At 42.4% G+C, this 13,482-nt stretch overlaps 1 protein-coding gene across 1 annotated transcript; it reads left to right on the forward strand.

Annotated features, from left to right (window-relative positions):
• The first annotated feature begins 996 nt into the window (after window positions 1-996).
• Window positions 997-13,410, forward strand: CNOT11 (CCR4-NOT transcription complex subunit 11). The gene is made up of 7 exons (XM_066313666.1): window positions 997-1,449; window positions 2,664-2,828; window positions 7,323-7,475; window positions 8,023-8,225; window positions 8,956-9,158; window positions 10,351-10,447; window positions 13,058-13,410. The coding sequence occupies exons 1-7, from the start codon at window positions 1,044-1,046 to the stop codon at window positions 13,253-13,255; spliced, it is 1,425 nt and encodes a 474-aa protein (XP_066169763.1). The 5' UTR covers window positions 997-1,043; the 3' UTR covers window positions 13,256-13,410.
• The last annotated feature ends 72 nt before the right edge of the window (window positions 13,411-13,482 follow it).

A 13,482-nucleotide genomic window follows, 5' to 3' on the forward strand; every position in this document is an offset into this window, starting at 1 on the left:
ATCACACTTAACAGGGATGTGCTTCAATCCCTGACTCCCAGACACATTACTGCCGCTCACCACCCTCCATCTCTGCTGAGAGCTCCACTGGCAGAGCAGAGCGGATATTCTTAACTGCACTGGAACATGGAAGATATGGATGAACATCAGCCCTTCAGAACCACAGAATCAATTAGATTGGAAAGGATTTCTGACATCATCGAGTCCAACCTGTGACTGCACACCACCTTGTCAACTATACTGGGGCACCAAGGGCCATATCCAGTCTTTCCTTAAACACCTCCAGGGACGGTGACTCTCACACCTCTCTGGGCAGCCCATTCCAGTGTCTAATAACCCTTTTTGTGAAGAAATCCCTAATGTCCAACCTAAACCTCCCCTGGTGCATCTTGAGGCTGCATCCTCTTGTCCAGTCGCTGGTTACCTGGGAGAAGAGCCTGACCCCCACCCGGCTACAACCTCCTTTCAGCTGGTTGTAGAGCGTGTTAAGATCCCCTCTTAGCTTCCTTTGCTCCAGGTTCAAAACCCCCAACACCCTCCGCTGCTCCTCATTAGGCCTTGTGCTCCAGACCCTTCAGCGGACCCAATCCACGATGTAACTGCTCCGCCGTTAAACGGCGCGGCCACGAGCTGTTCACCTCGGCCAGGAGAAAAGGCCCGTACGCACAGCCTGGCAGGGGGCGGGAGGCAGCGCTGGGGCCCGGCTGCAGGCCGGGAGCAGCCTCGGCCCGTGAGGGGCCGGCTCCGGGAGCGGCGCCGCCGCCATCCCGCTCCCCGCTCGGCGCCGCGCCCGGCACGAGGACGGCACAGCCGGCGCCGCGCGCTGCCGGGCGCCCCCTGCCGGCCCCCGCGGGAGCGCGCGCAGCCGTGCCCGGACCAATGGCCCGCCCCCGTCGAGCGGCCCGGACCAATCCCGGCCCAGCCGGCCGCGCGCGCACCGCCCCGCAGCCCGGGCCGCAACGCCCCCGCCGCCTTTCGCGGCAGCGCCGTAAAGCGCGGCCGGCGGGGAGCGCCGGGCCCGGAGCGGCGGCGGTCGCGGTCGGATGCCCGGGGGCGGGAGCAGCCCGGCGCCCGGCACGCAGGGGGCAGCGGAGGCGGGCGAGGCGGCGGCGGGCGGCAGGATGAGCCTGTCGCCGAAGGAGCTGTCGAGCCTCCTGAGCATCGTGTCGGAGGAGGCGGGCGGCAGCACCTTCGAGGGGCTCTCCAGCGCCTTCCACCACTACTTCGGGAAGGCCGAGCACTTCCGGCTGGGCTCCGTGCTCGTCCTGCTGCTGCAGCAGCCCGACCTGCTGCCCAGCCCCGCGCAGCGCCTCACCGCGCTCTACCTCCTCTGGGAGATGTACCGCACCGAGCCCCTCGCCGCCAACCCCTTCGCCGCCGTCTTCGCCCACCTCCTCAACCCCGCGCCCGAGCGCGGCGGCGACGAGGCGGAGCGCACGCCGCTCTCAGGTGTGTCCCGGCGGGGAGCGGGGCAAGCGGGCTGCGCAGGAGCCCTCCTGGAAAAAGCGGTGGGAATCCTGCGCGGCCAGCGTCTCTGGGCTTGGACCTTACAGCTTTCTACAACGGCCTGAAGGGGCTGGGGCTGTTTAGCCTGGAGAAGAGGAGGCTCGGGGGACCTTTTCACTCTATACCTGAGAGGAGGCTGTAGCCAGGTGGGGGTCGGCCTCTTCTCCCAAGCAACCAGCGACAGGACAAGGGGACATAGTGTAAAGCTGAGCCACGGGAGGTTTTGGTTGGATCAGGGTTTTCTTCACAAAAATGGTGATTAGACATTGGCATGGGCTGTCCAGGGAGGTGGTGCAGTCACCGTCCCTGGAGGCCTTTCCTAAGGAAGGACTGGACGTGGCCCTCAGTGCCCTGGTGTAGTTGACATGGTGGTGTTCAGTCATAGGTCAGACTCGATGATCTCAGAAGGCTTTTCCAACGTATTTGATTCTGTGATAACACGGGATTTTTTGGAAGAAAGCCGTCACAAAAAGCTGGAGGTGATAGGAGGCTTCTGACAGCCTTAAGGCTGTGAAACTAAACTGGTAGAGAGAAATACATGAGAGTAAACCACTTTTTTCCTCTTCAGTAAATATGACACTACCAGTGTTGAGTAAATAAGTTTCTAGAAAAAAAAATAACCCATTGGAGAGACTACAGAGAGAGCCACTAAGTTGGTTAGAGGGCTGGAGCACTGGCACAGATTGCCCAGAGAAGCTGTGGATGCCCCATCCCTGCGAGTGTTCAAGGCCAGGCTTGGATGGAGCTTGGAGTAACCTACTCTAATGACAGGTGGCCCTGCTCGTGGCAGGGAGTGGGAACTAGATAGTCTTTAAAGTCCTTTCCAACCCAGGCCACTCTCTGATTCTGTGAGTTGCAATATTAGGTCATACTAAAATAGCTCACTTTTTGTCTGGATTGGAAATTGTGTGAATGAACTACCATGAGTGACTTAGCATCAGCTGTTGCATGTGATAATGTGCAGTACTGATCACGTAGTGCTGTATTTGGCATTAAAACAGTTTTGTATGTGTCACAGAGAATCTCCAGCTGCACCTACCTTGCCATAAATGACAGATCAGTTTATCTTAGTTTTGCTTGTTATACACGAAGAGCATGGAAACTGTTAATGCTCCTACATTAAAAGCCATGGATTGTTTTTCATTGTATCTCCACAGGCTTCTTACCTCCCATAACTCCTCCAGAAAAATTCTTTCTTTCACAACTGATGTTGGCCCCTCCTAGAGAGCTGTTCAAGAAGACTCCTCGGCAGATTGCTGCAATGGATGTGGGGAGCATGACCCAGTCAGTGGACATCAGTGGGCTGCAGCTGGCATTAGCAGGTAAGGAAGGTTTGTGGCTGTGGTGCTCTTAGGAGTGGAAGTTCTCACTGGAACATGACTGTGGGTCACCTGAGAAACACCTGTCTGTCCTGAATATGAGGAACTTTGAACTGTGCTTTAAGGTGTTCAAGCACTTAGACTTCAGGCAGAGATTACAACCTAACTCTTTTATCCTCCTTAATAAGTAGTTCTTTAAGCATATGTGTAATTGCCTTAAATACAAGAATATTTTGCAGGTATAGGAAGATCTTCATCTAAAGCTATGTGGGGTTTTTAGTGATGGGTTTTTTGGGGGGGATGTTTTTGGTGGGCTTTTTTGTTTGCTTGCTTTATTTTAGTTATTAGTATGGAGGTGTTGTGGGGTTTTTTGTATTTTCATCCCTTTTCACCCTTTACAGTATTTGTTTTATGAGAGAACAAGCATAACTGTCATACTACTATTACATAAGAGTACTTCAGCTGTACCTGGAAAATTGACTATTACAATTATGTCTTGAGTTTTTTGCAAAGTTAGACCTTGCAGTGTTAGCTCAAGAGTTGGAAAGTGATCCAGGTTTACTAGATTGAAAAGAAAAGCAATGTGATGCTTATTCTTTGGCAGGAGAACAGGAGGAGGAACGTGATTGTTCATGTCACATCTGGAGCTCATATAAAATATTATATATTGCTGGGAACAAGGAACTAGTTTAAATACAAAAAAATTCCATTTTGCTTAGGTGTGTGCCAGTAGACCTGCTTGCTTGAAAACTGACCATCCCAGTTCTCTATCTGTACAATGTGATTTATTGCTCTGAAGTCAGGCACCATTTAGACTTTCTGTGTCCTGCAGTTGTATCTTTTGTTGTCAGATTTTTTTCTGTGGATTCTGACATTGGCTGGTAAAGATGTGGAATACTGTCCCATGTTCACAGTCTACAGATATCTTGTGGAGTCCTCCTTAGCTGCTATTTCCAGACTGGGATCAATTGAAAATGCAAATTGAACACCCTAACATGCCACTGTGGGTGAGACAAACTTTTCTGGTCCTCCTTGTGTTCATCCTGTCTGGATTTTGTAGAATACCTTAGCAGATTCAAATTTTGTGAAGCCTCAGCCAGTTTGTCATTTTTAGTGCAAGGCAAATGCAACACCTTAAAAAGCCTCAAGGTGTTTTTATTTGTTTTCCCTTTGGTATTTGGTGTTGCCTTCTGAATAGTTTGTTCTCATTAAAAATTAAATCATTGAATCACAGAATGATTTGGGTTGGAAAAGACAGTAAAAATCATCCACTTCCACCTTCACCCACTGTGGGTGTGAACACTTTCCAATAGGTTGCTCAAAGCACCATCCAACCTGGACTTGGAGATTTCCAGGGTTTGGGATCCACAGCTTCTCTAAGCAACATCAAAACTGTGGTTGGGTGAATGTGTGCTCTAGGCCACATACTTTATTTTAAAACAGAAGATAATGATGGCTGAAAGTAGAATACAAAGTCATTAATGGTGCTTGTGTAAGATTTATATCATTGTTTACATAATCTAGTAAAAGTGCACAATTGTTTACAAGCAGTTGGAGAAGTTATGTAACAAAACCAGCTGCATCTGAAAAAGCTCTGTGCTTTTTCAGACTCCTTGTTGTAGGTCCCCAGAATAACTGTCTGCTTTCTACTCACTTTCTTACAAGATAAATCTTTTACTTGTTTTAAAATCATGCTGCTGCTTCTGTTTGTTGTATTTTGGAAAGTCTGTGATTTTTTCACTAGTCTTCAGCATATTTCTCCTAACGATTCAATATGCAGGATGAGGCTGGTGCAGGATGATGACACTAAGATGCAATGTTTGAGATGTTTTTGTTCATACCTTTTCCCCAGGATGTACAGAATGTCACAGTTGTAACACTTGGTAGCTCTTCAAAAGTATAGTCCTTGAGATCAGTTCAGGGCTGTTCAGAGCAGGATGATTTTGACTTGTTTTAGCACATACCTGCAAAATCAAATGAAATCATTTAAAAAGCATTTAATTTTTTTCTACCAGTTTATCTCTCCCAATCCTTTTTTTGTAATGGAAATAAAACCACTTATCCTCAGAATCTGAGCTCACTGTGACAGTTTATTTGCAACTCTATGGTGGATTTTCTATTTTTGATTTTCTTTTTTGTTTTTAAGGTCTACTTCCCCCCCCCCCTTCCAAAAAAAAAAAAAAAGTAGAATGCAGGAATCTAGCTTTCTTGGGCATGAGTATGAACACTTGTTCTGTTCTCTCCTCACTTTGGTCTGCAGAGAGCTAATTTAAACGTTGGTACTGCCCTCCATACAATATGTTTTTATTTATCTGGTGTGCTACCCTATGAAAAAAGTGATTTTCTTCTAGTTGCAGGGATAGGTCTCCTGGCAAAGTGTTTCTCGGTGCTTGTTTACTAACCCTTATTTGATGGGGGAGTAATAGACCTGTATGAAAGTAAAGCTTTTAATACATTGTACTTAAGACTCAAAGAAAGGTTCCTTTATGAAGCTTATAATTTTATTTTTACAGGTAAAAAAACCTAAGGATTTGTTATCAGTTTAGTTTTGTAAAATTTTAATGTCTTAGTTGAAGACACTGTATTAGTTTCTGTTAAATCACCATGTTGTAATTCTGCTTGCCTGAAGCTGTTGATTCAGCCCTTATTCTTGAAGCAGTGAGGTTGAACTTCTGAGCTTCAATGCATATAACGGAGGGCTCAGGCAGGCTTCTCAAATCAGTGAACTGAAATATCAGTAATCATCTTATCTAACATCACTAGGAATTTCAGATTATGAGGTTGCAAACAAATTTGTGACTTAATGACTTGTGGATTTAAGTTCTAGACTATAAATGAAAAGATAGAAAACCCAGTACCTCTCCCCAACTCCTGTACTTCATTTGTTAAATCAGCCCTTCTCACTGAATGAAAGTACTCATGGGATGGACTTTGAAATAGTTGCTTAAGTAGAAGATATGTTTTATAAACTAGCTCATTTGGACTTTGCCTTTAAAATGTTGGGGGTTTTTTTAAGTAACTGAAAAGTATGGTAGTTGTTGCCTTTAATAGAAAAATATACCCTGCTGTGCTGCTTCAGTGAGGGTATAGGCAAATGTTTGCATTATCTGAAATAATTGGATAAAGCAGGACAGAAAGCCGAAAAAGTGAACAGCTTTGTTCTAATGATTCCTCTTGTCACTCACAGTTTTGGGAGAGATCTGCAATCTCTTGCAGATTTGTTTGGAGTCATATGAAATATGTGTGTGTGGGCAGCTGGGAAGGGTCAACATGACTGCACAAAAAGGAGCAAGCACACATTGCTTAGAAGTGTTAGGGTACACAAAATATGACAGCACTCACTCAATTAGCCAGGAAATGGAGTGGTGTTTAGTTTCATCTGGAACTTTTTCAAGGGATTTCTTGTGTGGTACCAGCAATTTTGGACTTCAGATAGCTTAAGGCTTAATCTGCTACTTAGTGTTCTCTGCTAACAGGGTGGGGAGAGGAATGTTAAGTGGTATTCTGTAGTGGGGATTTTTCTGCTTTTTTTCCTTTGGAGTTTTCTTTGCCAAAGCAATGGAAAACAGAATCACTCAAAATAGTAGAGAACATAGAAGATCAGCCATTAAGTCTCCAGTTACAGAAGAGCAATAGATTATTGACAGAAGGGCATATAAAATTCTGATAATGCAAGCAGTGAGGCCTTTTTTTTTTTTTTGCCAATTTCTTCAAATCTTCAGCTATATATGTGCTAACCTTAATGTTATTTTTCTGTGACTTGTTTATGTCTTGTAATTTGGCCTCTAAAGGGACACTTAGCTACTTTCAGGTTTGCTTTAATGATGATGTCTGTAGAATCACGTAACCATTAAAACTCTATTGTTTCCCACTAAAGCACTGATTGTGGCTTGACAGCCAACTTACAAGGAGCTCAGGCAATGCCACAGAAATGTGTTGGGTAAATTTGAATAGCTGACTTCAGGTCTAGTATGAACATTATTGTCTGTTAATGGATCACTGTAGATCTTTCACTCTGAGAAGTGATTACAAAACCAGATACAGCAGGTGAACTCTTTGAGGAGTAGTATGGGAACCTACTAATGTGCTGCTTTTAGATGTAGATTACCTCAGTTACCTGCCTTTTCTAAGGCCAAGACTACATTTTAGATTAACATCTGTTTCTTCTTGATCCTTACTTCATACCCGCTGTCCCTTGCCGCCTGTCAGTTCAGACTGCTGACTGCCCGACTGTACTAAATTTCATGTTGACATTATCTGGGGGTTTTTTTTATTGTTGTTTTCTGGAGGTGGTGGGGTTTTTTGTTTGTTTTTTTTGGTTTTTTGTTTGTTTGTTTTGTGTTTTTTGGTGGGGTTTTTAGGGGGTTGTTTGTTTGTTAGGGGTTTCTTTTTTTTTTTTTTTTAAGCCAGTTCTTTTCTAAAGCTGCTTGTTCCTCACTACTTTTAGTATTCCAGGCATCTCTGTTCCAATGTTATGGTTTAATATTCTTCTTTCAGAACGTCAGTCCGAGTTGCCAACACAGAGCAAGGCCAGCTTCCCCAGCATTCTCAGCGATCCTGACCCAGATTCTTCCAACTCCGGTTTCGACAGCTCTGTTGCTTCCCAGATCACAGAAGCATTAGTGAGTGGTCCAAAGCCTCCTATAGAAAGTATGTGCATTTTCACATCTTTGTTTCTAACTCACAACATGCTGTGTTACTATACTTCAGATAAAACGTAATGTAATTCAGAAGTATTATCAAGGCATGAAATGGAGATTAAAGTGAATCAAAGTGTGAAACTCTTATCAGGCTGTCTCTAGATCAGATTCTAGTGTTCACAGACTTCTAGAAATCTGGAGTCTGTCTTCAAGCCCTTCCCCGTGTCATCTGTTGAACAACAGACACTAGTCCCTTCGCTGAGATCTGCACTGGCTGGTAGCACCTCCTAGGGAAGCAGTTACTGTGGAAGGGAAAAAGACCACAGGATCAGTAGTAACACAGTGATCTGAATCCAGAGGAAAAACAGGTGGATGTAACAGTATAGTTAAAAATCAGAAATAAATGTTTTTCTGGGAGGCAGGTAGGATTGTGATGCTGTTCTCAGTGTTATAATAGCTTAAAGAAATAAGGGCTTTTGGGGCATTTTCTGTTTTTTACTGATACAGAACAGAACACCCAAAGCTTTAGAAAACATTTCACATTGTTGCCATTTTAGGTCACTTTCGACCAGAGTTTATTCGACCACCGCCTCCACTCCATATATGTGAGGATGAATTGGCATGGCTAAATCCAATTGAACCAGATCACACAATTCAGTGGGATAAGTCAATGTGTGTTAAGAACAGCACTGGAGTTGAGATTAAAAGAATCATGGCAAAAGCTTTTAAAAGTCCTTTGACTTCTCCACAGCAAACACAGGTAAGGATGATGCACTTTCCTGTCTAAAATTATTATCTAAGAAGCTATTGACTCACGTGTTTTAGAAAGCTTTAATTGATCTATGTTTGAGTTCAGGAAGCTTTAAAATTGTAAAAATCCAAGAATTTTGACTTAGGTTTGTCTGAATAAGGAAGATAATATCCATACCATTGACTGGATGTAATTACAGTTGATCAGGAGTGGCACTGACATTTTTCTGTGTGGAAAAATCTTTGTGTAACTAAGATGCTCATGCTTCTGTGAAAGTTTTTGATAAATAATTACTTCAGAAATACCAATAACAATTTTCCCCCTCAATTTGATAGTATTACCCCTGATTTCAGTGGGCTTTTTTCATAATCATTATGCTGACACTATAAAATAAGCTTTATTTGCACTACTCTTTCTGCTAAGTGAACTTGAAATTGAGATTTCCTTCTACTGGGGAGGAAACTAAAGGAGGCTGAAACTTCTCACGTGGAATTTTTTTAGCTCCTTTATTTCCCACTCAGTGATGAAAGAATCATAAATGCATTAGTAAAGGTTGTATGAACACAGTTGCCTGTACATAAAAATTTTAAAGTAGCCCTCCAGTGCTTTTTAATAGAGAAGCCTAAATCTAAAGGGCTATCATTCTCCTGCATCTTAGATGTATTATAGCAGTTTTTTCAAGCAGTAGCATGAATAGTTGAGGAAAAATCAACTGGGGATTTTTTTTGCTTCTTCACAGCTCCTTGGAGAACTGGAAAAGGACCCCAAGCTTGTTTACCATATCGGTCTCACTCCTGCCAAATTGCCAGACCTGGTTGAAAACAATCCTTTGGTAGCTATAGAAATGTTGCTGAAACTAATGCAGTCTAGTCAAATAACAGAGTATTTTTCTGTCTTGGTCAACATGGATATGTCCTTACATTCAATGGAAGTTGTAAATCGGTGAGTATGATCCAAAATCTAATGAGGTTTCACTGAGTATGTAAAATGAGCAGTTTTGTTTTATTAGGATATGGGGAAATGTTCATTTTGATCCTTCTCGAGGCGTGTCTGTGTGGGACATAGAAGGGTACAGTGGGACAAAGGGCAGTTTTTGTGAGAATCCTCCACAAACAGTTAATGCCACATGGCTAATCTGCTTAATTGCAACTTGCATTCTTGATGCAGCTTAAGTGAACAAAAGGGGCTGTTGTTAAACAGCTGCCCTGCTGTCCTGTTTTCATTGAGAATAATTTCTGCAGATAAGTAAAACCCATTTTCCTAACAGAATGCTAGCCTCTTAAATGGGAAAACTTTTCAGACAGTTAATTCCCACAAATTTACAGAAATACATCTCTCCCACTTACTTTCTTCCATTTCTTGGCAATTACTGAACACGAAGTACCAAATAAGCTTCAATCAGCAGTCCCTTTGAAGCAGAATTGAATTGCACGTTAAATATTTTCTGATTAAGAAACATTTCTGAAATAAATGCCTCTGTACTGGTGCAGATGGACAGCAGTTACTGCCCTGAAGTGGGGCTGTTAATTGCAACATGGAGAAAGAGTGGTAAGAGAAGAGCTTTTTTTTTAACCTGTGTCCAGGAGAGCTACACCACCAGTCAGGCATGCTGGTTCTCCCACAGCATAGCTACCACAGGAACAACTTCTATCAAACTGCAAAGCAACTGTCAGTGCAAAGGGGGAGACACTGATTGTTAAAGGAAATAAGGCAAAAAACCTGAAACTGCACTTGAAACTAAAACCTTTGCCTTTTTCACTATTGTCCCCCTTTCGCTTTGGTCAGATTCGCTTTGATTACTTTGGTCAGATTCTGTTGTAACCTTGTGGCAGTTCTCCATTTAGTGCATGTTGTTATCTTAAGAGAGCTGTATTGCTCTTTTGGTTTTTGCAGTGGCAACTCAAATGTCAGATATACTAGAAACCAATCTAACTTAGCTTCTGTACTGTCAAGAGTTTAAAAAAGTCTTCATTAAGAAATTTAAATGTCTAGAAATGTCTGGAAGCTGTCAAAAATCAGTTCTGTATGACAGAACTGGGAATAAACTAATAGGTCTAACTGATATGATTTGTTTTGCTACAGAATCACTAGATTTTTGGCTTCATAAACCACTGAATGTATTTTATTTGAACAGGCTTACTACTGCAGTTGATCTCCCACCTGAATTTATTCATCTTTATATCTCCAATTGTATCTCCACCTGTGAACAGATTAAAGACAAATACATGCAGGTGAGTGCTTCAATAAATTGATTAGGAAACAGTATCCCATATATTGCTCCATGAAATATGTGCTATGATTTTGATGAGGCTGATAGCATTAAGTTATTCTATTTTACTGCTTTTTTATTTCAAAGGCACTTTTTTCCCTAACACACTATGCAGTACTTTATAGAGTTTAATAGACAGTTCTTTACTTTTTTATTAAGACTTCACAGGTAATCACTGTTCCCTCTTTTTCTGTAGACATCATGAACTTCTTTCTGGAAAACTGCAGTTTTATGTGACTGGAGTTCTTATGTTCAAAAGGTTTATCTGTCACCCCATGAGCCTTTTCTTCACCCCCAGAATTAGTTTGCATTCTTCTTAGTTTCAAGCTTCAAGTTTCTTTTTATACAAGTGTGCCAGCAACTTCCAGACCTCTGAGGTAATGTTACAAAACTCAGAGGGAAATCTTGCTTTTCAGTCATGACTGATAACAACTTGCAGATCTCCTCAAAGACCTAAAACCTTTTTGTCTTTTCTAACACCACACTCTCTGCTTCCCAAGCCTGTCATACTTGCATGCTGATACTAAGGAAGTTGTAGCTACTCCAAAGATCCCTGACTGGGGAGGCTTCCCTGAGGAGGTTTACACACTTCTGGCATTCACGGTTGTCTACATGCTGTGTGAGGTATTTCCTGCTCTCCTAAACTGATCTCTTAGTTTCACCAGGTGCCCAGTAGAACTTCTCTTGGGTACATCATTGGTGAAAAACAGCCCTGTGTTCAGTTTCTGCAAGGCTTTTTGAATCCCAAGTGCCGCCTTAGCTTTTTCCTCTTGATACTGAAGGACTGAAATGTCTGTAGTCTCTTGCAGCAAGACAACTGTTGTTCCTTTCCCTTTTAGCTTTTTTTTAGTGTCCTCTAGTGCCTTCTCCAGCTCTAGTGCATCCTTAAGCTACAGAAGTGAAAGTTGTGTGCAAGTGCACAGGGTAGGGTTGCAGTGTGATTTTAGATAGCAGTTATCCCCCCACCTTGTTCTCAATCCCTTTCACATGATGACTGACCATGTGTGGTCTTTTGGTGGCTGCTGATGCCTCTCTGCTTTGTGGTTCTGCCAGACACACATGGGTGACTTATCTGTGACCTGCTGAGTAGCTCTGCCTATTACATTTGGTAGTGGAGTAGGAAAATAGCAGCAGACCTGGGCTGAGAATATGCCCAGAGTGGGACACTGTGCTCAGACACTGCTGAGAGCACATAACAGCTGTGCTTCAGGCACACAGGGGACAATAAAGAGCTCTGAGGATCAAGGAACATACACTGATCACCAAGCAGCATAGAGAGCTTGTGATCTAATGTTTTTTAATATGTATGGGCCTCACAGCAGCCGAGACACAAGATGTTTTGTTAGAAAAGCATGGTACAAAATTACTATTGGAAATGATCCTCAGAGACTGGGAGTCAGCCAGTAATCTTGCATTTGTTCTTTTGCCGAGTTTCATGTTCCTGGATTATTAAAATTACTCGTGTAACTAATTTGTGTTGCAGAGAAAGCATGTGATGCCTTTTGATCACAGTGAAGGAAATAAGTTGTTCATTCTCTGAATTCTCTCATTAGTAGCAAATTTTGCAGTAGTAAGCTCAGTTCCTGAAAAAAATAACTGCTTTCTTATTTTCAGTGTTAAATAATCTGAAATGCTTTGGACATTTAATCTGCCACATCTCTCAATTCTGTCAGATAAACATCATTCACATACATAACTGCTTTTAAAAGAAAGGTTTGTGTTCAGCTCTTTCTCACAATGTGAAGTATGAGAGCACCTAGTGATAAAGACCCGATTTTGTCTTTGGGGAAGAATATGGTCTGTGTTAAACAGATGGTTGGTGACTTGGATCTATGTATGACAAATTGTGAGTGCCAATTCCTAAGCTTTCACTTCCAATTCCCATCGTGCTCTTCAAGGTGTTGCCTAAATAGCTCTTAAGAAAGAGGAACACTTCTAAGATCTGTCTTTTCACTGGATCAGGCAGGTAATGAGCCAGCAGTTCTTGGATTTAGGTGTCCCTGGAATTGTTTTTCCTTCTAATACAGAGCAAAAGGTTTATTTATTGATTCAGCAACAGAGCAAATTCCATGAAGGAAGTTTGGAATCAGTTTGGTTGAATCACTTCCTGTCTGGAGTTCCTTGATGATGTGGTGATAGGAAATGAAGAGAGATGTAAAACTTGTTCAGTTTTCTTTATGGTGTTATAAAGAAAATAAGACTAAGCAAGACTCAAATGTCGACATCATCTTCAGCTATTATCTCTTCTGTACATTTATTCAGAGATTACATAATAAATTAAGTACAGTGGATGGGTAGAGCTGGTGCTTCATTTGTGCATGGGATTGATCCTGAGAAGACTCCTGCATCCAGAAGAACAAGAACTATAAAGCAGTCAATTTTTAAAATATAGTTAGTAGTATGGGAAATGGAAGAGAAGGGGCAGCATGTACGAAGCTTGGGAACACAATAACTGCTGAAGCTAAACTGCTCCTGAAGCACCTCACTTGTACTGCTGAGGGCCAGCAGTCCTTTAACTGACTTGGTTGCAAACATTTATTTGGATTATTAAGTCATCTCTTTTATGTTTCAGAACCGGCTGGTCCGTCTTGTTTGTGTCTTTCTTCAGTCCTTAATCAGAAACAAAATTATTAATGTACAGGACTTGTTTATAGAAGTGCAAGCATTCTGCATTGAGTTCAGTCGGATACGAGAAGCAGCTGGCCTTTTCAGATTGCTGAAGACACTGGACACTGGGGAAAATCCATCAGAAACAAAAACGTCAAAATAAAGTGACTGTCAGTGGCAAAAAAACACTCTTGCTCGTGTTCTGTAACAATTAATTGTACATTTTAAACTTAAATCCCTGGATTAATTATGTATTATGTTAATTACATTATAAATAGCATTTATGCATTTGAACAATAAATAAGGCTTTTTCTGATACACGCGTTCGAGTTTGTGAAATGTGTTAGGCCTTACACTATTTTTCAGTATGGTTAAAATTTTTATGTCGTA

This window comes from Sylvia atricapilla, chromosome 2 (genome assembly GCF_009819655.1).
Source record: "Sylvia atricapilla isolate bSylAtr1 chromosome 2, bSylAtr1.pri, whole genome shotgun sequence".
NCBI lineage: Eukaryota > Metazoa > Chordata > Aves > Passeriformes > Sylviidae > Sylvia > Sylvia atricapilla.